This window comes from Muntiacus reevesi, chromosome 3, assembly GCF_963930625.1.
Source record: "Muntiacus reevesi chromosome 3, mMunRee1.1, whole genome shotgun sequence".
Classification (NCBI taxonomy): Eukaryota; Metazoa; Chordata; class Mammalia; order Artiodactyla; family Cervidae; genus Muntiacus; species Muntiacus reevesi.
This window is the reverse complement of record NC_089251.1, coordinates 183,893,676-183,919,057: the sequence shown is the minus strand read 5'-3', so window position 1 is coordinate 183,919,057 and position 25,382 is coordinate 183,893,676. Positions and strand designations below refer to the sequence as shown.

The 25,382-nt window shown below is 36.3% G+C and overlaps 1 protein-coding gene across 1 annotated transcript in view; it reads left to right on the top strand.

Moving 5' to 3' along the window:
- The window catches only part of PEX7 (peroxisomal biogenesis factor 7), a 76,340-nt gene that overhangs the window by 43,708 nt on the left and 7,250 nt on the right, over positions 1–25,382 (top strand). Inside the window, exon 9 of the mRNA XM_065931282.1 lies at positions 14,183–14,282. Coding sequence (XP_065787354.1) covers positions 14,183–14,282 — 100 coding nt within the window. The remainder of the gene's footprint in view (positions 1–14,182; positions 14,283–25,382) is intronic.

Below are 25,382 nucleotides of genomic sequence, written 5' to 3'. Positions count from 1 at the left end.
GAAAGATTTGTATGCTTTGGCTTTTGAAGTCATCTTGCAATGAGTGGCTTACTTGTGATGGATTATGATTTCTTGGCAATCATTAATGCTTACTTAGAAATTTTGGGGAAGTAAAAAAAAAATCCAACTTAAAAATTGTTTTTAAATGGAATGAAATGTTTAAATACAACATTTAACAATTAATAATGTTAAATTTATATGTACTTAATTAAAAATTGATTTTAATTGTCAACTCTCAGACATTCTTGTAGATCCTTGAAAGCTTATAGTCCTCCACGCTTACGGCGATATATCTGTTTACTCCTAAGCCTAAAGCTGGCTTAGCCCCACTTCTTTACTGAAATTGCTCTGGCAGAAGCATCAGTGACCTCAATAATACCACATCCAGTCCACTTGTCAGCACTTGTCTTACTGGACCTTGTTGCTGTATTTCGAATTGTTGATTAGGCTTTCCTTCTTAAAACTCCTTACCTTAGGGATTCCATGTTCTTCTTTTTTGTTTTTATTTTCTCATCCTCCCCAGCCCTTCCTTTCTGTACTTCATCATGGAATCTTTTTCTCTCCCCTTTAAACTTGGTAAATTCTGGCTCAGTGTACTTTTACATATGCCATTCTAGCTGATACTGCCCACCCTCCTTGTCCAGCTCTGACCTCTCTTGCCCAGCTCAGGCCCGCTTCTTCAGCTCTCTGCTGGATGCAGACAGCTGAGTGTCCACACAGGCATCTCATTCTTTATTTCTTCACTTCCTTCACTCTGCAAGGTTTGCATATTTCTCTACGTTATTTGTCTCAGTTATTGAGAACAGTAGCCCTAGTCAGATCTAAACCCTGGAGTTCTCCTTTTTTTCTATAAAACTGAGAAACACTTTCCCAATATGAAGTGGAATAAAAAAGATTTGAACCCAGTTTCTTCACTGGCAGTATATAGAGACAAAATCATTTTTCTTCCAGAAATAGGATTTTAATTTTAACATATAATTTTCGAGGAAAACTGGCATCCCACCCCAGTATTCTTGCCTGGACAGAGGCACCTGGCAAGCTATAGTCCATAGGATCGCAAAGAGTCAGATCACGACTGAAGCAACTTAGCCTGCTTGCATAGCTAGTTTTGAAAAACTTAATTTTTTAATGTATGTATATATGTATGCACATTTGTAACTCTCAACACATGTTGAAAATATGACTTTAATTGTACTAACTCGTTGTTTGACTTTTGTCTCTCATTAGTTGTGAGTGGTGACCACTCATTGGAAAGGTCAGGAAAGGTGCATTTTGGGTAGATTTTTACTCCACGTGGTATTAGTTAAATTTATCCTCTGAAGAATTTTAAATCTCATTGGATTGATAATATTTTTAGTGACAGAAGAATTATTTTAAAACAAACAAAAAAAAAAGATCTGAGACATAAGATGAGCAGTCACCAGTTTAGTTTTTAGCACTAATAATTTAACATACAGCTCTGTAGATTCTGTGTGGCTAGTTTCTCTAACATAGACTGTTCAAATATATATTTTCATTTACTTGTCAATTTATATTTTATTCCGTTTTTAAGCTTTTGAAACAGTTTATATGGTGGGCATTATATCAAAACTGATGCTATGGCGGCTATTTTAGTTTTATAAAATTCAAGTTCTATATTTTTTTATGTGGGTAAGATTATCTTATCTAACTGGGAAAAGTTTTAAGTCCTTTCTTTACCTGTAGAGTAGCTCATTATGTTTCATCAATTAAGTAATAACTATCTAAAAAGTAATGTATAACATAGATTTGAAATTATTTAGTATAGTTTAGGTTAAATAAAAACTCCAGTCTTTTGGAAACAATATCAGAACTCCGTCAGCTGATGGGCAATATATTCTATAGAAATGCGCATTTGGTTCTTTCTAAACTTCCCTCAGAATAGAACTTAATTTTAAAATATTTAATAGTGAATTATTTACATTCTTTTGTGAATGTTATCATCATCGATGTTACTGTGTTACCTTTCTTCTGATATACTCTTCATTAGGTTACTGCTTTTTCTGCCAAGGCACGTTTGCTGTACCAGCCACACTTAAGTATGGTTTGAGTTCTAAATGCTCGTATTTGGTTTTATACCTATAGATCATTTCATAAACACAGGCAGAAATCAACAAAGTAGATATGCATGAATCCAAGCAAAAGTAAGAAGGATGTTTTGTCTCTTCCATGTATATAACAAATACTTCTCAGATAAAGATATAACTTTCATAAATTCATAAAGCTAAAATGATTAGTCTCAAACAGAGTAACACTTTTCTGTTTCAGGATAGTTTTATAAATATTATAACTTAAAACATTTTAAAATCAGTGCACTTTGATAACAGTAAACCAAACAGCAGGGTTTTTTTTAGACTTAGATTCTTTTTGCAAGAAAAATTTGAAGTGCATTTTAATTCTAGTGTTTTCAAACTGTACTTATCCACAACTTATATGAAACTCTTTGCTCATACCAGCAATTTTAATGTTTCCAACTGAACTGTTAAGCTCTTTTTTGGATATAAAATGGTACAGCTGTACTCTGCTTTTAAAATCTAGGCATATTTTACAGAATGACTGTTACCTGCCAGCTATTGTAATAAACAGTTTGGACTATCTTTCTGAGGAAATGATAAAAGCAAAGACTTAAAGAGAAATAGAAGCACATAAAGGAACCTGAAGTATGTCAGTTGTGTTGGTATAGTGGGAGATACATAGTCACAAAAACAGATGCGGGGTGGTGAAAGATACATTTGAATAGACTGACTGTACACTGAATAGACTAACTGTGGGTTGGCACGTTCACAGGTAACATAGGAGTTAGGAGCACAGACTATGGAGCCAGATTGCCCTTTACTTCCTATGTACGTGTGAATATCTGTAAACTAGAGATAGTAATAGTACCTACTACATTAAGACTGTTGTGAGGATTAGGTGAGTTGATACACACAAATGCTGGCACACAGCAGACACTATACAGGTTTTTGCTACTGTAGTCATTATTAGTGTTGAATGGATGGTGACAGAAGAGCCTCTGTATGGGGTTGAGGCCGAGTCCAGGTCTAGTCTTCAAGGGTAAGTTAATAATCTTTGTTTACGGCCACAGAAACAGTCAGCTCCAACCTGGCCTTTGGTGGTCCTCTGCATCCTTGGAGTTTGGCTTCCAGTGAAACAGTGTGAACCTTGTCAATATGTTCTCCGGTACATAACTTTGAAATTCAGAGTTTTAGCCTTGAGTTCTAAATATATATATACAAGTTAATAATATTTTTATAGTATATTTTATCTGTGCTTCTTTTTTGTGTAGACCTGATAGTGACAGCATTTGAGTTTATTAACAATTTATTATTCAACATAGAACACAGTGAGGGCTAACCAGTGGTGTGGTGGTAGATGTTTAACAACCAGCCATCTAGGTGAGTGGGGGGAGCCTGATGTGTAGTGTTTGAAGTAGGAGTTCAGTGGTGCAAGTACTCCACGCTTGGCAGGGTCAAGCTACCAGTGTGATATGATGTCAGTAAACCTGGGGTCCAGAAGAGACATGCACACCAGCTCTCACACACCAGTGCCCTCCACTGGGGCCGACCCTAGACCTCCATGATTGCTGTCTTCGTAATTGTTGACTCTCTAAATTTTAATTTCTGTAATCACCGAGTTGACCAACCCAGGGTATATTCATTTTCATTGAAAAATGTCTGAAAAGGAAAGGTATACACCAGGTAAACTTTTACTCAAGCATTCTCTACCTCCTCTCCTTTCAGTGGCTTTCTGCCCCCTGGGCAGAACATTTTTTTCCCTGCAGTGCATCTTAGATTTCTCGAACTTTCATATTGTCTCTCTGGGCTTTCAGAAGAACATTCTTACCCTCCCTTGGAGGTAATAGGGCCTGAAGCTTGCTGTGCGTGTTTTCTAGTTACATTTACACTCTCAGTTACACCAATATTCATTCCTAGTGGGGGCGTAGTTGATTTTTGGCAGTGGTGGGCAACCGTACCGGCATTTTGTTGGCAGTGACCATGGATAAGGACCTGCAGTGGCCGTGACAGTCCTTACAGTGATGAATTGACTCTCCCTCTGCCATTGTCAAAAGTGCTCTGATTTTTGGGTGGGGTAGGGCCAAGAGTAGCTAAGTCTTTATCTGCCAAAAAATCTTTACACATCAGTATTTGTTCTTATATTTTAATTTTAAGTATTTTGACACAACACTATTGTGAGGGTGTGCCCATTTATCCAGAAGACAGTTGACTCAGACGGAAAGACTGACTGATGTCACATAGGTGGCAAGTAATAGACCCAAACTTGAACCTAGACCTTCTATTTCCAGTCTTCTTACATTACTTGATACCTGAGAATTTCTTGTTAAGTCGAGGGTTCTTTTATTTCTGATCAAAACTGCTGAAAAAACTAGCAGAATCACAGAAACACTCAAATGTCTGTGAAAGTTGTTCAGTCATGTCCAACTCTTTACGACCCCATGGACTATACGGTCCATGGAATTCTCCAGGCCAGAGTACTGGAGTGGGTAGCCTATCCCTTCTCCAGTGGATCTTTCTGACCCAGGAATTGATCCAGCAACTCCTACATTGCAGGTTGATTCTTTACCAGCTGAGTTATCAGGGAAGCCCTCATATGTCTGTAGTTTATTTTTAGATAGTTCAGCAGAGATATTATTTTATATGCCTATGTGTAGAGGGAGAAAAAACAAATGTGGCAAAATCTTAAGAACTGGTGAATCTCAATGAAGAGTATATGGATGTTCAATATATATTATTTGACTTTTTCTGTGGGTTGGTAATTCAAAATAAAAACATTTGAGAGAAAAATAAGCAGTGTTTGATCATGTGAGATAAAATGCTAAAAATGTTTCTTATTATCAGTACCTTCTAATAATTGTGATAATTATAATGTTTAATTGTAAAATAAGATAAATAGCTTTATTATGTTACGTAAGCATGAAAACCGCCTTTAGGTGAATTGTAGTAAATTTAAAAGCCTAACAAAGCAGCAGACACAGAAATACCTTTTATCTTTGTCACATTTACTCGCCGGGGATTTGCCTTTATAGAGTAAGTGTCTTAACTTTGGTGTGCATGACAGGCTTTTTTTTTTATCCTTATGATTATTAGCACAGAGATTTCCACAAGCAGATACTTCTCTTTCTTCCCCTTCCCCATAAAAAAAAAGGTCAGCCAAAGCAAACAGATAGTATAGCTGAATATGTACTCTGTCTCACAAACCTTTCATTTCAACTTTACCCAGTCCCCCTTACTCACAGAAAAAAAAGGTCAGTCAAAGTAAACAGATGAGAAATGTGAGGAGCTGAACGTGAGCGCCTGTGCCGCTTCACATGATCATTTTACTTCGTTGTTTTCAGACAGTTGCTTTTAGTTCCTCTACATTTGTTCCTCCAGCCACAAGAAATTGTGTGGCTAACCATGGGATGCTAATTGTTAGTTTGTTGGAACAGATTCATAAAATGATCAGAGTTGTTGAATGTTCCATGGCTTTCAGAGCTCTTAGGTATAATATGTTTGTAACTCTCATCACTCATCACATTTTTTGCTTTGTGACAAAGGTTCACTAAACTTCATCCCTGGTGTTAAGAAAGCATCTTAATGTAGTTGTCTCTGGTTTGCTTTTTCAATGATGAGAATATTTGCGTTCACATGTTTCTTTAATTCTTGGAAGGATATTTTAGTACTGAATACATTTTGTGTTAGTAAAGCATGTTGCCCGATTACAGGGGCGGACTCATATCTCTTTCTTCATTTTGTCCCTGGCACCTGGGGCGTGGATATACTAACATAATTGTTTATGAATACAAGCGAATTTAAATTATATGAAAATTTATGATATCCTTTGGACACGCTGACCTTAAGAGCCTGCAAACAGTTGTATATAAATTAGGTTTTCACTTTGTGTTTTAAGTAGTAATTCATAAAACTGAATTTAAAGTAGAAAGTCATACTGTGATAAAAAAAATGATACTTATCAAGGAGAAAACTTGCTGTTCTCTTGTGTTTAACATGTGTGTGAGCTTAGTCACTAATGACTTGATTGCAAAATTTTACTATTGAACAAATTTGGAATCTTTTATTGGTATCCTGATTGTTAACTGAAGTTATAGAAATATATTTTTGTCTTTTTCTGCAGTTAATTGTAATATGCACTTTACTGTTCTTTCTCTCTAAGCTTTATATACCTAATGGTTAAGATATTTGTAGGTATGAACCAGTAATTCTCAAGCTTGTTAGTATGTTCCCAAAGATTTTTTCCATTTGACTTGTTTAAATTAGAAAATTCTTAAGGTAATTATTGTCATACTGGAAAGATCTTTTGATGAAGTGAAGCATAAATTTGCTCGTTAAATGCTGGATGAAAAAAAGGAAAATAATTTCCTATAAAATGAAACAACATATTAGAAAAAAAATACTTGTAAGACTTCGGATTTTAAGTACCTTGATTCATAACTGCAGAACATTTTTCAGAATTATTTATTACTAACATTTTTCTGTATGAATCACCAAATCCATTTCTAATTCATAACCTAATGCAAGTGCATGAAGAAATAGATCTAAAAGGAGTGAGGAATGTTAAGCCTTAGCTTAATGCAGTAGAAGTCACCGCTTTGAACTTTGAATTGTGCTGATTAGTTCCAACAGAAAATTTATGGATTTTTGTCAGTTAATTTGCATTATAATTTAAAAATTCTGTTGTGCAGTGTCAGGAAGGCAACTGACTGGATTTTGTTGTGTATGTTTATACAACATCGAATGTAGATGTTGCTTTGTCTCACCTTCCGTAGTAGGAAGTCAAAAGATAAAAATCTAAACATGAAAATAATCAGTGATTTCTGTGTGCATATTATTTAGAAATATGGAATAAGATATCAGAAGAAACAGCTAAAAGAATTTAAAGTGATTTCCTCTGAGGCGAAGGGTTGAGGAGGTGCGTCAGGAAGCATCTGCTCTTTGTCATGAACCTTCCAGAAGTGATGGGCTCTAATCTGTGCAGTTATCATTTTTAAGAAGAGGGTTACAGAGCAGAGAACCTCAGTGTTTTCTTCTGTTATTTGCATGCATCATTCAGTTCAGTTCAGTTCAGTTGCTCAGTCGTGTCCGACTCTTTGCGACCTCATGAATCGCAGCACGCCAGGCCTCCCTGTCCATCACCAACTCCCAGAGTTTACTCAAACTCATGTCCATCGAGTTGGTGAGACCATCCAGCCATCTCATCCTCTGTCATCCCCTTCTCCTCCTGCCCCCAACCCTTCCCAGCATCAGGGTCTTTTCAGATGAGTCAATTCTTCGCATGAGGTGGCCAAGGTATTGGAGTTTCAGCTTCAGCATCAGTCCTTCCAGTGAACACCCAGAACTGACCTCTTTTAGGATGGACTGGTTGGATCTCCTTGCAGTCCAAGGGACTCTCAAGAGTCTTCTCCAACACCACAGTTCAAAAGCATCAAATTTTCATCGCTCAGCTTTCTTCACAGTCCAACTCTCACATGCATACATGACCACTGGGAAAACCTTAGCCTTGACTAGACAGACCCATTAGTAAGTCTTTATTTTGAACAACGGGGTACTGTACCTGTCAGCTGTTAGTAGTTTACTCTATTCCTGAGAACTCAAGAATAAATAATTCACCCTTGAGGTCTGTCCTGAAACCCTAGTCTAGAATGTGCCAGCAATAAATGTTCTAAAATTGAATTCTTAGAGATTTGACCTAATAGATTGAACTATATAGAGAATGCAAAGAAATAGAGGAAGACAATACAGAGAATAAAAACCATTAGTTATTAATATTTTCATCTTAAAAGAAAATTCAGTAGCGTCCCTTTTCTTCCTCCACTATTAGATCCTGTGTTTGTGTGTGTGTGCACACATGCATGCATGTGTGAAACAGAAACCATCTTGAGCTAGCTTCAATAGGAAAGGAATATTTCTCAAAATACGGTTCTCGTGAGGTTCTCAACCTGCACTGCGCATTGTAATCACCTGGAGAATGTCTGCACCTTCCTGTGCCTGAGGTGCACCTCAGATGAGTTAAGCTTCTCAATTGATTCCGATAGTCAGGGTTGAGAACCACTGCCCTATTAGCCTCCCTTTCGGCCTAAGATCGCCGCTGTTTCTCATGGGAATTTGTCACATTGGTATCTTGAAATAAGTTAAGCTTAAGAAGTACTGCTTTGGATGGTGATTCCCAAACCTAGTTGGTTGAGCATCAGCATTTCCTGTGGAAAGCTTTCTGGGTTCATTTCTGATCTACTCAGAATTTCCAGGAAAAAATTCCTCAGCAAAGCTGGGGAGTGTGTATTTTTTGAATGTCTGGTATAAGGAGTTTTGGGTCCATCATTTGGGAACCAGGTCTAAAGGTGATTTAAATGTTACCTTATTTGTGAGGTTGGCCTTTGTTATTTCTCTATCTTGTCCTTTATATCCTCACTTAATTTTTTTATTCATCCATTCATGAAACATTCTTCGGGTATCCATGTGTCAGACAGACATTTTTATATATATGAGAGATACAAATAGGATACTGTCCCTGAATTCAAGGAACCTACTAGAGGAAAATGTGCTGTGCTTAGTCACATCTGACTCTTTGTGACTCCATGGATTGTAGCCTGCCAGCCTCCTCTGTCCAGGGGGATTGTCCAGACAAGAATACTGGAGACGGTTGCCATTCCCTCCTCCAGGGGATCTTCCCAACCCAGGGATCAAACCCAGGTCTCCCACATTGCAGGCAGATTCTTGACCATCTGAGCTACCAGGGAAGCCCAAGAATACTGGAATGGGTAGCCTATCCCTTCTCCAGGGGATCTTCCCGACCCAGGAATCGAACTGGCGTCTCCTGCGTTGCAGACGGATTCTTTACCAGCTGAACTTCCAGGGAAGCCCCACTGGAGGACAATAGATCTGTAAATAAATGTATAGTGGAAGCATTGTAAGTATTATGCTAGAAGCCAGAAACATGGGAATCAGCCTTGATTTCTTCTGTCCTATTAATTCTGCCTAAATTTATCTCCATCCTACCAGCCTTTCTTCATCATCACTACTAGCACCTTAAATGCAAGCTGCTTTTTCTGCTTTCCACCTGGCTATCTCCTCAACCTTCAGATTTCAGCTCAGGGTCACTTTCCTCGTGAGTTCATTCTTAAATCCTTCTTCATTGTCTTTTGGGGGCACTTGTCAATTGCAATTACATTTGTGTTTTTGTGATTTTTTTTTTTTTAAATGTCAGTCTATCCCACTGGACAATGAGCTGGAGGAAGTCTGAGGTCAGCTCTCTTGCTTCTTGTGCTTGTACCAGCATATTCTAGAACTTACAAATTGTTGAATAAATAAGTAATTAAATAATGAGAAAAGAAGCCATTGTGACATTTTTGCTTATCACTGCTAGACCCAAACAGTGCAAACAGAGGAGCTTTTAATGGTGCAGTTCGCTTAAAATTTTAAAAACACGAGACCGTGACTCACTAATAAAGGACCTAAAATGCCTTCTGATCCCTAAAAAATTAAATTATGAGCAGTGTGAAAACAAAAGCCTCATGATTAACTAATTACTAATTAATTAAAACTAATGTACATATAAGACATTGAAAAGTTGCCAAAACATTTCCCCATCTTTTTCTTGTAGTTAGGAAAGACAAAGAGTTAATAACTCTAAAGTTGGAAACAGAAAAGGAAAAGAAAGAACTTTGTAAAATATTTTAAACCTTCTGCTGAACTCACCTATAGGCTAAATTTCAAAAGCATTAGTATAGAGTTTTCAAATTACATTTAAATAAGTAAAAAGTAATTTTGGCTTTATTTTTTAAATAATTTTGATGTTTTTTTGACACAGTACTACATGTTTGCTGTGTTCATGAATTGTAGAGTCAGAGACAAAAAGAAACTCAACCCAGACATCATACTAGGATGAATTTTTCTCTTTTTCCATTTCCAGTTTAAATGAAAAATGTCCCTACAGTTCTGTAGTATTTTTAATCATTGGAGGCCTTTCTAATATATTTACTTCCCATGAGTCAGTGATTTCATCAGCAAAGAGACAAAAAGGCACCAAGTACTATATGTGCTAGACCAAAACAAACATTTCACTTAAAAATAATATGTCTTATTTGACCACTCAATGATATATGTGGCCTGACTTCTCCCAATTAAAAGGAGCCAGTTTTACTGGCATGATAGGCATATGAAAGTCCTGAGATATTTAGAACTTCTGGAGCCCTAGAGTCCAGAGGAAGGCTGCAGGAAGAGAACTTGCCCACTCCCTCCACTGCAATTGCAAGAAAACCTGGAGAAAAGCTCACCTCCTCCTTAGAGTTCACCCCTTCCTGTTGCAACACAGAAGAATTCTGGCACTGTATACATATCAAACTGTTAACAGTGATTGCCATTGGAAGGTTGGAATGAAGAAAAATACATTTCTTTTTGTTATTTATTGAAAGAGCCATTTGCAATTAAAAAACAAATTACATAGTCCCATGGCTCTGCTTTTGGTTTTCTCAACTGATTGAGCTTATGCAGTTTACTGTGTTTAACTTGATATTTTTGTTAAGACATTTTAATTTGGTTAAAATTATTAATATTAATTAAATCTAAAGCGTGGGTTCTCTCTAGCAGATCCTCTGAAGGCAGAAACTGGCATCGTTGTTCCACATCCATTTCTGGGGTTCAGTGTTCACATGGTTTTTACCTGAGTGTTCCTTGCTGATGCTTTTGTGAAGTTTTTCTGGTGTTGTTTTTCTGTATTATATAGGATTTGGGATTTTTTCCAATTGGTCTAGGCACCTAGTCAGCCATTCTGCTAGAATGAATGTCTCAGTGTTTTTGCACTGTAATATACACTTTGTATGTTACATAATTTCATAATTACATTAGAGTAACAGTCAATAATGCTATTAGGACATTCACTAGACTAGCCCTCCTTTCACCAAATAGTAACCTTAGAGTGTTAGCATGCATTTTGTTTCATGAGGGTTTTGCAAAATGCACAGTAATACTTGATGGTTTCTCGTATGTTAAAATTAGGATGGTGTGAATATGTGGTGTGGAACTGGGTGGGGCCATGACTGCCCATTACACTGTGTATTAGAGCAAATTCAAACTTTTTGAGTCGAATTTTAGCCCTCCTGCATGTGTGACTTTCTGTGTCACACTTGTTCAAGCTAAAGTTGGATGGTTTCACACACGTGCCCTTATTAGTAACCAAATTTTCTTAAGGCCACCTGTCTTGTCCTCAGTGCTGCCTTATCCTTTAACTGGCCTAAAATAACAAAAGAACAATAAAAACTGTTTTCCAGAACCTTGTCAGGAGGGTATAAACAAATCCATGTTCAGTTCAGTTCAGCCACTCAGTCATGTCCGACTCTTTGTGATCCCATGAACCGCAGCACACCAGGCCTCCCTGTCCATAACCAACTCCCGGACTCCACCCAAACCCATGTCCATCGAGTCAGGGATGCCATCCAACCAACTCATCCTCTGTCGTCCTCTTCTCCTCCTGTCCTCAGTCTTTCCCAGCATCAGGGTCTTTTCCACTGAGTCAGCTCTTCGCATCAGGTGGCCAAAGTATTGGAGTTTCAGCTTCAGCATCAGTCCTTCTAATGAACACCCAGGACTGATCTCCTTTAGGATGGACTGGTTGGATCTCCTTGCTGTCCAAGGAACTCTCAAGAGTCTTCTCCAACACCACAGTTCAAAAGCATCAATTCTTTGGTGCTCAGCTTTCTTCACAGTCCAACTCTCACATCCATACAGGACTACTGGAAAAACCATAGCCTTGACTAGACGGACCTTTGTTGGCAAAGTAATGTCTCTGCTTTTTAATATGCTGTCTAGGTTGGTCATAGCTTTCCTTCCAAGGAGTAAGTGTCTTTTAATTTCATGGCTGCAGTCACCATCTGCAGTGATTTTGGAGCCCAGAAAAATAAAGTCAGCCACTGTTTCCACTGTTTTCCCCATCTATTTGCCATGAAGTGATAGGACCGGATGCCATGATCTTAGTTTTCTGAATGTTGAGCTTTAAGGCAATTTTTTCACTCTCCTGTTTCACTTTCATCAAGAGGCTCTTTAGTTCCTCTTCACTTTCTGCCATAAGGGTGGTGTCATCTGCATATCTGAGGTTATTGATATTTCTCCCAGCAATCTTGATTCCAGCTTGTGCTTCATCCAGCCCAGCGTTTCTCATGATGTTCTCTGCATATAAGTTAAATAAGCAGGGTGACAATATACAGCCTTGACGTACTCCGTTTCCTATTATCTTTAAAAAAAATTTCTAAAAGAAACCATTTTTTATGGTTTGTATTTAATTCATTGTACTGAAAAAAAATCTAAATCTCAAGTGAAGTTAAGAGAGCTGGTACCTGGATTAAATGACCTTCCCATAGAAGGGTTGTGCTAAACCACCATTTGGTGTAATGCTGTTGACTCATGAGGAAGAACCCATGAAGCAACATCTCTGTGTTTCCTTAAGGAATGTTGAGGATGCTCTTCATTACCTAAGTATAGGATTAGGTAATATGAATTCCCATGGATGAATTTCCTTCTGAAATTTCCAAGAGCAATTTGGATGTAGACACTATGAATTCAGGGCCTGGTCATGTCTCCTATTCTGCTTTGACTGCTGCAAAGCTTAGCATCTCAAGGTACTCCCTGTCAAGTATATACAACTTCATGAATATATATTTTTGTTTACCACTCTCACTACAGATTTGAATTGACTTTTCTACCCTTACTTTTCCTTTAACTTATATATTTTTTGCCGTATTAAGTGCATATTTTCAAAACCATTGTTAACATTTTTTGGAACAAAGTGGGTATGTACAAAATCATTTGATTATTGCTTCAAATAATGCAAATCAGTGAATAACCATGTTTCAGGAATGAAATGATGAAAAAATTATATATTTACTTTTGCTTATAAACCTTATCAAGATCTAGAAAATTAGATTTCAGTACAATTCTGTCTCTAGATCCAAATGAACAAATATGCAAAAACAGCAGAGATCACTTTTATAATTTCTGAGAAAGACCACAGCCTGTACCCTCATTTGTTTGGACAAGAAATTTTTCAAAAGTAAAATCACTCTCCTTAAATATTGTGTAGATTTCAGTGATCTGATAAATGGGCTGTTTATTCATTGTCTCTGTGGTACCCCACAGTGGATTATCCATAGCAACAGTCCTTTTCAAACTTAATAAGACCAACTCTGTATTTATTAGGGAAATAATAACCACCAGGTTAAACAAACTGACTGTTAGTTCTGTGTATTTACTCTCTTTCAAAGAGATCTGCTAAACCTTCAACGTGTCCCATGTTGTAGATGATTAGGCAAGCTGAATTGGTATGACTCTGTGATTCTGAATATGCCATTTTTGTGGTGTGTGTAGAGTCAAATAATAAAGATGATGAGCAAATAAAGCTTCAGACATAAAGTACTATTTTGTGCTTTGAGAACAGGACAAAATTCTTCTCTGTATAGTAGAAATCAGAGATATTTTATGATAAATACTACCACTCCCAGTCTATAGAGGATAAATAGAATATTTAATTTTGGCTGAGGAAAACATATTTCAGTTTTTCTTGCCTCTAGAAATTACATTGATGTGGAATCTATAAGAAAGGCCTTGCCTCAGAAAAAAGATAATTTCAGAATTACAGAGATTTTCATAAGAGAGCAGATTCTTTTTAAAAACTTTGAATTGCTGTTGAAATGTAAATTAAACCTACAGTCTGTTCATGTCACTTGTTGAGAAATGAAGTAGTATTTAAAAACACAAAATGTTAAGAGTTCGTGTAATCCAATATCCTTATTTTACAGCCATGAATGCTTTTAGAATTGCTAAAAAAGCATAGTGTCTCTCATCTCAAATGTCCTTGGACAATATTAAAAAAAAATGAACTATAACTTCTGTCCTATAAAGTATACTAATGGGAATACAATAAACTTCTACAGGAGTGCATTGATTAATAATTCCATTTTGTTTTTGTCTTTTTATATACAGTAGAAAACACATTTTTTTTCTTTATTAGCTTTTTACATAGATTAGTAGTGGGGCTCTGCATTTATGAATTGGTTGAGCCTATTTTGCTAAAATCTTTGCTATGTTTAATATCTATTTTTTCGTAAAAGTTTCTTTGTAGTTTTAATATTTAAATTATTTATTTTTCTTTATATTCACAGATTCTGGAACTTTTCAAAGCCTGACCCTCTTCTTGAAACAGTGGAACATCATACAGAATTTACTTGTGGTTTAGATTTAAGTCTTCAGAGTCCTACTCAGGTAATGGATCAATCTCCTCATATTTTTTCCTACCCATACAGTTTACAAATAGCTCTACGTGTGGCATGCATTGCTTTTATGAACAAAATTCTTGCCTTTAGGGCAAGGTAAAATACATTTACTTAAGAAACCTGACCTTTTTCGCTGTGTAAACTTGAGCATTTGAAATACTAGGGAAGAAGAGGTATCCAGAAACTTGACATACTTTTTTCCTCTCGAAGGGTTAACTTTGCTGAGAGGAAAAGGAAACTTCCCCCAAATTATTGTGCCTAGCTTGTAGACCTCCTCCAATGGAAAGAAAGGGTAGCAGGAGAAGAATGGAGTGAGGAAGGATCGACCCCAGAGGTTGATGGAAGTCAAAAGTGTGTGGCCCTGGATTCAGCTGTCCGCTAAGCAGTCAAGATTATGGGCCTGTCATTTCCCTCTCGGGACGGTCACCCTCTCTCCTCAGGCCATGTCAGAAGAGAGTTCCTCCGCATGGGGAGCTGTCTACTAAGCAGTCGAGATTATGGGCCTGTCATTTCCCTCTCAGGACGGTCACCCTCTCTTCTCAGGCCATGTCAGAAGAGAGTTCCTCCGCATGGGGAGCAAAGTAGAGGAGAATGGCTACTGTCTTAGTTACCAAACTTCATCTTTTCCCCTTTTTGTTCTCTTGAGGACTTTTTTGAATTTTAAATATTCTTCAGGTTTTTTAATAAAGCAGTTTCAGTTTTGGAAAGTGTAAACTCAAATCAGAAACACTTGACTACCTTGAGTGATAAGATACTTTAATAATGCATGCTATGTGAAAATGCCATCATATTACTAAAACAAAATATGTAGAAATTCTACTGTATGACTAAGAAGTTATGCATTTATGATAACACAAAGCAAATTCTGTTTCTCATTACTGTGTTCTTAAGTTTAAATGAATACATGGGTTTCTTTTTATTTTAGAAATTCAAGACATAATTCTAAGTTTAAAATATTCTCATTATATGTTAAAATATTCTCATTAGCATTAGAATAATTGTTTGAAAATGACTTAGTAGCATCTAAGAAGAGAAGAAATTGAAAATAGTGATGAGTGAAATGGTATGATCCTTAATGTAAATACAATGTACTTTAAATATATTCCTTTTCTGAGAAAAACATTTATCATAGAAGCTATTTTTAATAAAATAATCATACCTGTTTGCTATTCCAGTTTATAAAAAGTTGTAATGTGCCTATTGAAGCATGACAATACCCAAAAAGGGACCCTAAATTAGATATTTTCCTTCTCCTATATTTCTGTTGACCCATCTCTGCAATCCCCAGCCTGTGGCCTGAGTCAATACATGTGCATCTATGAAGCATGGCAACTCCTCATCCAGGTTTTGGAGAGTGCCAAATGTCAAATTGGTGTTTTCACTTTCTTCAGATAAATACCGGAAATGTAATTCCTGCATCATATAGTAGTTCTATTTTTAATTTTTTGAGGAGTCTTCATTTATCCCCCATCATGGCTGTACCAGTTTGCATTGCCACCGACAGTGTATAAAGGCTTATTCTTCTCTACTTCCTCGCCACCACTTACTATTTCTTGTCTTTTTGTTAAGAGCCGTTCTCACAGGTATGAAGTGATGCCTCATTGTGGTTTTGATCTGCATTTCCTGGATAATTAGTGACCTTGAGCACGATTTCATGTATTATACCTGTTGGCCATCTGTATAGCTTCTTTGGGAAAATATCTATTCACTTCTGCCCATGTTTTAATCAGATTATTTGTTTTTGGTGCTAAGTTGTATGAGTTATTTACATATTTTGGATAGTAAAACCTCTTATCAGATATATGGCTTGCAAACAGTCTCCCACTCAGTAGGTTATCTTTTCTTCTTTTTTGATACTTTCCTTCACTGGGCAAAATCTTTAGTCCCACTTGATTTTTTTTCACTTTTATTGCCTTTACTTCTGGAGTTAGAGCCAAAAAATTACTACTAGGACCTGTGTCAAGGAGCCTACTGCCTATATTTTCTTCTAGGAGTTTTATAGTTTCAGGTCTTACATTCAAATCTTTAATCCATTTTCATTTTTGTTTATGGTGTAAGATAGTCGTCCAGTTTCATTCTTGCGCACGTGGCTGTCCGTGATTTGTGTTTTAAAAGATCGTTCTGGCTATTGTGGGAGAGCAAACCACAGGTATGACTAGAAATATAAAGATGGAAAGATTCAGAATACATTTCTAAATGTTTCATATGATTCAACATTTTCAGTGATTAGTTTATACTTTTCTTCTCCCTGTAAATTTATATTTTTCCCTTTATTTTATTTATATTCTGTCTTGGACTTTAAACTTTCCTTTCAAACTAAGTTTTTTTTAAAAGCAACATTTTTTTTTAAAAGAGCATATCTAAAATCATCACATTTTGATGCAAGCATTTGTTTTATTTATATTATTAATGTATAGCTTTACCAAGTAACATTAAACTCCTTTCCATGGGGAATAAGCATCAAGTTCTTAGTTCACCTCCCTGTCTTCCTCTCACTTATCTTATCTCAGTTATCTTTTGCTAACAAAACAATAAAAAAAAAACAACAAAAAAAGATTTTAAAAGTTCTCTTTTGTAACCAAGTCCCTTATAACCTAGTAGTTTAAACAACAATTTTCTTTGCTTACAATTAATTCTGTGATTCAATAATTTCCACCAAACTCAGCCAAGTAGTTCCTTTATTGATCTCACCTGGGGTCACTCATGTGACTCCAGCCATCTAGTGACTTAACCAGGGCTATGTGATCGAAGGTGGCTTCACACAAATACATAGAGTACAGCACTGGTTTTCTTCTGAGCCACGTGTCTCCAGATGAGTCCAGGCTGCTTTACCTGGCAGTTGTAGATTTCCAGGAGGGTGATAGCGAGGTGTCTTCAGGACTAGACCTCAGAGTCACACAATGTTCCTTCTGTTGCAAAGCAAGTTAAAAGGCCAGGTCAGATTCAGAGTGACAGAGGGACTCCACCTCTTGTTGGGAGTAGGTGCAAAGAATTTGTCACCATTCTAAATCTACCACATTAACCTTTTGTTGGTAGTTTAAGTTATTTTTAACATGTATTTATCCTTTATTCTCATATATATGTATTCGAGATTACTGATTGCATGTTAATTTAATCTCACTCTTTGTTCATAGTTTATTCTATTGAAAAGTAGTTTTCTCTCACCTCTTAGAGAATACCTTTCAATCATCTTTCAAAAACTTGTCATCTCTTGTGTTGATTCTAATAGCTACGAGACTTTGCTGACATACTTTTGGACTTCCATGCTTTAATATATTCCCTGTCTTAAAAGAGATTTTTCTTGTATTTATAATTTTCTTTTTAGCTTCTCCCTTGTTAGAGATCTGAAAAATTAGATCCAAAGAGATTCTTGTGTTATAACCTCCTTTCTTTTTGACTGAGTGTAAGGTCTTGTCTTTAAAAGTTTAAAACTTGACAAATAAGTGTCTGGGGTCATTCTTGAAGGATAATTGCTAAGAAATACTCTGTGCCCTCTTGTTAACCAGACTGAAATCATCTTTCACTTCAGAACATTTTTCTTTGAATTTTTTCCCTCTGATCTTGATTTGTATAGTCCTGGCATTTTCTCTTTTCTCTCTTACCCTTATTATTTCTAAATTGGAAACCTTTTTTTCTGTCTTTAGGCTTATGCTTCTAGACCTGTAATATGTGTCCATTGGTATAATTGGAATTTTCTGTATTAATGTATTTTTAGAATCCCTGACTTTTTCCCTTCAGTATCAGTTCTGCTCATTGATACTTAGTTTAGTATTTATAAGCTGGGTATAGGTTTATGTATCATTATCCATTTGGAAGATAGTTATTTCTCTTCTAAAAAGCAGACATTACTAGTTCATTCCAAGATACCTCATCTGTGTGTTTAATAAATATATCTTTTTTCCTTTATGAAATTGAGAAGTTATATTTAGAAGAAAGTATAAAGATTATCCATGGTTTTGCCACTCTAGAAAGAATCTGTATTATACCTCATTAACTTGCTTCTTTTCAGCCTTTTTCCAGGAATTTTTATTTGAAGTGTAATACATACATTGGAAAACACACGTATTTTAAGTGTGTAATTCAGTAAGTTACCAAGTAACTACACTTGTGTAACAACCATTTAGGTTAATTTTGGATCACACTACCAGCATCCCGAAAAGCCTAGTCACGCTTCCTTCCAAATCTCACCCCCCCTCTCCTTCCCAAAGGTCAATATTCTTCCGGTCATTCTGTGTACATCTTCTTCATTGTTGTGATTGTATCACATGTATGCATTTATCTTCTGGGACTTCAAAATATCAGAACTTGGTAATCATAATCTTTAATGAATGAATTTCCTAGTCTATCCATGATAGGAACGTGTAGGTTCTATAAAGTGTGAAAGTGAAAGTGTTAGTTGCTCAGATGTGTCCCGCTCTTTGTGCCCCCAGGGACTGTAGCCCACCAGTCTCTGTCCATGGGATTGCAGGCAGATTCTTTTTGAACCACCAGGGAAGCAAGATTTTTCCTTAAAATACAGCAGAAGAAATTTTGTGTATTTTCATTTGGTGTCAGTGAAAGATGCTTAGATTTGGTTCTCTCTGTGTGTGTATATAAGATATATATATATATATATATCATATATATATATATAAGATATATATATATAATAATTATGCTGTATACCTGAAACTGATGTTAACATGTTAGTTCTATCTCAGTTAAAATAAAATAATAAAGAAACAACAGAAATACTGGGCTATCATTAAAACATTCAGTTCATGTTTTGATTGAGATCCCAAGTTTAAAGGTTGACAGTAGATAAAATATTTTAAAATTCTCAGTATGAGATTGGAAAATCAGATTTTAGAAGACAGCTAGCATTATTGGTAGATGGGCTATACATGTCCTGTTCAGCTTTAGCCTGAGGTGGTATTTGCGCTTCTGTCATAGACTGGCTCTAGCGTTGAAAAGAACAGGTGCCAGAAGCACCCAGTGTTCTCAGGCATTAGACTCTGTTGTTGCCTCTTTAAGGCTTTCATAATTGTGTAACATTTAGTTTAAAATTGTATAGCAAGTGCTTGTTTTCCCCCAGCCACAAAGCCTTCCCCTGGCCCAGGATCTTGGTGTAATCCTGTTTCTGTTGCCCCCTGCACTCCATGAACAGTCCTTGCAATGAGAGGTTCTGAAATTGTTCCCACCTTAGCCTCTGCTGTTTCTGGGTTCCCTTCCTGAATCAGTCATTCACTCTCTTACTCATTTTTCTTTCTCTAGACTATGGTGCATTGCTTCTTAAAAAACAGGCAAAATTGCTGACAACACACAGCAAATTACTTTTTCAAAAAAACTTCATTTAGGCTCTTGGTCCTACTCAACTTGCCTCTGAAGTCTTTTTGATTTTCCAGTTCATTCTCCACAATATCTCCCCTCAGCCTTCTACGACATCATTAACACTCTGAACATTTGTCCTTACCTCCTACCTTATTGTATAAATAGACAAGAATGAATGTCTCCTTTCAGTTCTATAACCTCACAATATTTATGTTCAGCTCTGTTTTCCCCCTTTCCATTAGGTTCCTAATTTTCTCACTGGCTTTCTCATTCAGATCTTTGCTTCCTCAATAATCCACTGTGGGATTTTGTTTTTGTTTTAGATTTCCAGTCAGTTCTTTTCTCTATTTTCAAAACTCACTTGACCCCAGTGTCTTACCTCCCTACCAGTAAATTTAGTTTCTCTTCTATTATTAGACATCAAGAATTAGTAGCTTAACTGTTGCTTTTACTTTCTCAAAGTCAACACTCTCTTTTTAGCCCCTGTATCTCTCTCCCTTTCATCATTCAATTGAAGTTAAGTCCCAAAAGGTCACCAGTAAAAGCTTCTGAAAACCTTAAAGTTAGCCTTTTCTCGGACTTTTCTTTTTTTAGCTATATAATTTTTATAAAAGAAAAATCTTCCCCTCCTGTTGCTTTAATGTAAACCATGCTAACCAATTGTTCCTTACTTCTTTGCTAAATATCTCCATCTCCTATGCCAGTTTCTTCGTTACCATCCTTCCAAAATCAGATGTTTCCCAGTATACAAGGGTTAGTCCTCTTACTTTTCCACACCTTCTTCAAGTTGGCCTTTAATTATATGTCAGTGATGCTTGACCTTTTTACCCAATTGCTTTTGCTGTGTGATCTCAACAGATGTTTCATTACTTTTCTTTCAGTATTCCTAATGTTGCATCTTGGAGCCAGACTCAAGACCTGGCAAACCATCCTAGTTTTCTTGTTTCTCTTTGCACCCCTAAAATTCATTGGGCATCAAGGTTACGGATTTTTTCTTAGCAGCATTTCTGAATGTGGGCCGTACTCTTCTAGCTCTGCTGCCTTAGATAAGCATTTATTAGTATCTCTGCCATGGATGACTGCAGTCATCTCCAAACCGGTCTCTAAGCTCTTTCCATCATTCCATTGATTTCTCAGTGCTGCTTATTGGCAGAGCTCTGCATCATGCTAATCTGATTTTTCATAATCCTTGACCTTAAATATATCAATGACCCCATTGAAGATAAGATGAGATTTGCCACCATTATTACTGTTAATCAACATGGTTCTAAAATTGTTACCAGTTAGTAATAGGAGAAAACAAAATGGAATATAAAAGGTATAAAATTTTTAAAAGGTAGAAAATTTTATCTTTGTACTTCATATAATTGTCAAGTGTTATAATCTAAGAGTCTCAATTTTAAACCCATTAAAAATAATAAGAGTTCAATAAAAAGAGCAATAAAATATATAAAAAATGAATGCCATGTGGATATACATAATCATCAGTTAAAGAGTAAAATAGGAAAATTATTTTTACATGGCAACAACTATGTATGTGATATGTATGATACATAGAAGAATAAAAGTTTTAAAATGTGCAGGACTCTAGATAAAAAAAATTATATACCTTTACTAAGGGATCTTAAAAAATGACTGGAATAAATGAACAGACACATCATGTTCTTGCAGCAGAATACTCTTTTTTTTTCTTCCGGCTATCTTTCTCGTCTTATAAAAGATACTATGTTTGCCTCCTAATAGATCTTTCTCAGGAGAAGGCAATGGCACCTCACTCCAGTCCCCTTGCCTGGAAAATCACATGGACAGAGGAGCCTGGTAGGCTGCAGTCCATGGGGTCGCTAAGAGTCGGACACGACTGAGCGACTTCACTTTCCCTTTTCACTTTCATGCGCTGGAGAAGGAAACGGCAACCCACCCCAGTGTTCTTGCCTGGAGAATCCCAGGGACGGGGGAGCCTGGTGGGCTGCCGTCTATGGGGTCGCACAGAGTCGTACACGACTGAAGGGACTTAGCAGCAGCAGCAGATCTTTCTCATCTGAAACACATGGTCAGCCATTCCTGTGACTGCTCTTTAAGGACTCTGAGCATTAACTGTCTGCCATACTAGTTACATACTAGTTTTAATTTACAAATCAACTTAGTTAAATTGTCCTCTTCATCAGGTCCTCCCAGCAACATTTCAAGAGGCAGGCTGTTACCTCCAGAATAGTCTGAACTGTTAATCTTACTTTCAAGATTCAATGTAATCTGTATTGCTTTCTGATTTAACTTCTCACTATCCTATGTCATCTCCCTATTTTATACCAATTATATTTTATTATTTGTCATCTCCATGTGTTTGCCACTGTTTCCCTCTCTGTCCTCCACTTCTGCTTGTGCATAGTATTTCTGCCTTTCCAAGTCCTAGCCAAGGTCTTCTCCCCCTTCTCTCCTTTCCGTTTTCTTGCTTCAGTAAATATTTGAGTGCCAGCCCCTTGCCAGAAGTTACATAAACTCCCTGATATGTAGGTACTGAATAAATGTTGAATGAATGAATGAGTGGATGAATGAAAAGACCCTTTTTTTAGTATACTAGTCAACACTTTTCTTACCTTTACTTAAACCCTGTACTGATTAACATAATAAACCACATTCTTCTCTGCAGTCGCTTCCTTTGGGAAACTGGTTGAGTAAATAAGACATGTTTTGTTTAGTCTGTAGTTTAATACATTGCAACATACTGTCTGCGCTGCTGTTTAAAATTTACATTTGACTCTTTGTGATTTCTTTCATTTTCTTTACATCCGTCTGCTTACTTCTCTTGTCCATTTTTGCTAAAGATTTATAGCTATCTGTATGTATCATACAGATAATTATAATAAATAAATTTCCCAAGGGTAAAAACAGTTGTGCACAAAATTGAGAGGAAAGAGTATAATGATAAATAAGAAATGGAAAACTTGTCAGTAAAGTAAACCTTTTAATGGGTCTGTAGGATGTCTTTGTTATATTAATCAATTGAAATAAATTACCTTATCAATGGCATGTGTAAACATTTTAATAAAATGGAGAACATTGATAAACTAGGAATATAAATCATTTCTAAATTACACATGTATATAGTCTTATATTTTTATTATAATGTTTTCCAAAATTTCAGTTTATAGGATCATTATTATTGATGATGCTTTATAATAAGTCTTACTTGATCCATCAATGATAAATTTTTATTATAAACTCCTTATTGACTGAATTTGTTTCTTTAATATCCTTGGGTCTACTGTGGAACTTAGCCTAGTATTTTACACATAGAAAATGGTAAAATATTTAATACAGTTGCTTTCAAGCATGTATGATGTCATGATGTATATGCTATAGCTGAATTCAGAAATTAATAGGCTTTTTCGGTAGATAATAAGTTTCTATTCTGTTTTTCAAGAATGCTTCCTTACATTTTTAAAGAAATTGACATGCTAGGATAATATCAAGAAATTCATATTTCTAATTAATGTGCTTACTCTTAAAATTAGAAATATCAAATCCAGTGTTCAAAGTAAAGTTGAACTAACAAAAAATAGATGTTTGTATGTGCTCTCACCTTATTATTTCTCACTACCTTAGAAGATAGGAGCTTTTCAAAATAATAATGAAAAAGATTAATCTTTTCTTCCAATTTTACATTAAACAAATATAAAATATTTTAACAAACCATTTTCCCTGTAATGTTGATAATTTTCATTCTAAGTTTTATTGAAAAGGTTGGCGTTTTGATCTCAGTTAAAGGAAGTTTAGAGGACATAGGGATGAGATGTACAACAATGGGAGCTTGCAGGGTAAGAAATAAGTTTTCCACTTGAGTGTCCTCGGGCAGAAGATGCAGAGCCTGCCGGCTCCTATGCCATGGTGTCCACAGCACACCTTCGGAGGAGAGGGTCAAACAAGGTAGGCCTTGGCAGCCAGCCTTCAGAAACCCTAGACTCCCTAGATGGTAGTCAGGAGTCAGAAAAGCCTCTCTTAAAAGATTAAGGGTTTTATCAGAGGACTTACAATGCAATTTAGTTGCCTTTAAGCTAGAACTTTTTAGTTCCTCATTTATTCTTTTTTTGTTGCCGATGTATACTTATTAGTATAAGATAGTGGGTATAATTCCCAGATTCTGCCAAGACACATAATCAACGACTAAAAAAGTTGTGTTTAGGTGTATTTGTGCAGAAGTGTTTCCATCCACATGCGAACGCTGTTAGAAGACAGAAGCTATGTTGCCCAGAATAGTTTCATTTTCTCCGTAGTTACTGTAAAACCAAGAGCCCGGCTTATTATGCAGGTGTCGTGATATGATTCGCTCTGAAACCTGGACGGTTTTGCTACATTTGTCCCCCTCACAACAGATTTTTTTAAATCTGTATTTATTTTATTTGGCCCTGTGGGTTTATCTATAAACTGTTCTAACCCATTTGGAACTCACCAGGGTACAAATCTAAAATAAAATAAGTAACACAAAAATACTGTTATTCACCAGAGTTTAAATGAGTAATAGAATTTTCTAATGTGTTCAAGTAGAAATTCTGGATTCTTGCTTACGGAGAATCAGGTCAAGAAGCTACATAAACTTTTGGATAAGAATGCTTCAGGTGTAAGACAGTGATTTTCTTTAAAGATAGTTCAGTGTTTCTTCTTTCTTGGTCCTCCTCACAACTCACTGTCTTCTCATCACATATCAACCTACCAGATTTGAAACTTAGATTCTAAATAAAAATGTGAAACTATGGCCCGAGGTGTCTTCCATTGTATTAGTGGCACATTAACCTCTTCTTTTCCCGCAAGATTGGAAGAGAAATCTTCCACAAAAAGATTTTTTTCAATAATGCTAAATTTCCTTTTAGTTGATAACCAAAAATTCTTGCACATAAAGTACTTTCTCAGAACTCCAGGTTAGCGCACAGGACGAAAGCCCAGGTAATTGATAGAGAGTAAACCTTCTGTACCATGGTTTCCCCATCCACAGATTTTCAGTTCAGTTCAGTCGTGTCTGACTCTTTGCGACCCCACGGACTGTAGCTTGCCAGGCTTCTCTGTCTATGGAATTTTGCAGGAAGAATACTGGAGTGAGTTGCTGTTTCCTACTCCAGGGGATCTTCCTGACCCAGGGACTGAAGCCACGTCTCTTGCATCTGTTGCACAGGCAGGCAGGTTCTTTACTTGGGAAGCTATTCTAATGTACGCCAAAGCTTGAGACCACTGCATAGTAGAAATGCCTCTAGGAAACTGAAAAACTGTGCTTTTATCTTATTTGAGGGTTGAGATGTTTATTTTTAAAACAGCGATATGAAGAATGATTTTTTATCTCTTTTAAATCGACTCTTTTGGCATTATATTGCTTTTTGTTACAGGGGTCTATTATGTATTTCTCTTATAGTCAAGTTCTAGAAAAAAACCTTATCTCCCCTGATGAACTGGTAAATTCATTATATTTGTGTATCTTATATTATTGTTTGCCTTTTTCACTTTTGCTGCCAGAATATGTAGATAGAGCTCAATTTCATACCCTATTTTAGCAATTATTCTTAGCTTCCTTTTTCTAGATGATTGTCAGCCCCTTATTCGCATTTCATGTTTGTTCTTTTAATGAAATGGCTTTTCTGTGGCCATATTCAAGGATAGTTTTCAATATGGCAGTCATGGCTCTCATACAAGTATAATATGAACATGTGTCAAAGCCCTTTTGTAACTTGTGAAGGATTTTACAGCTAGCTCAAAGGAACCAAAGAACAAACACATATAGGCAGCTGATGAATGT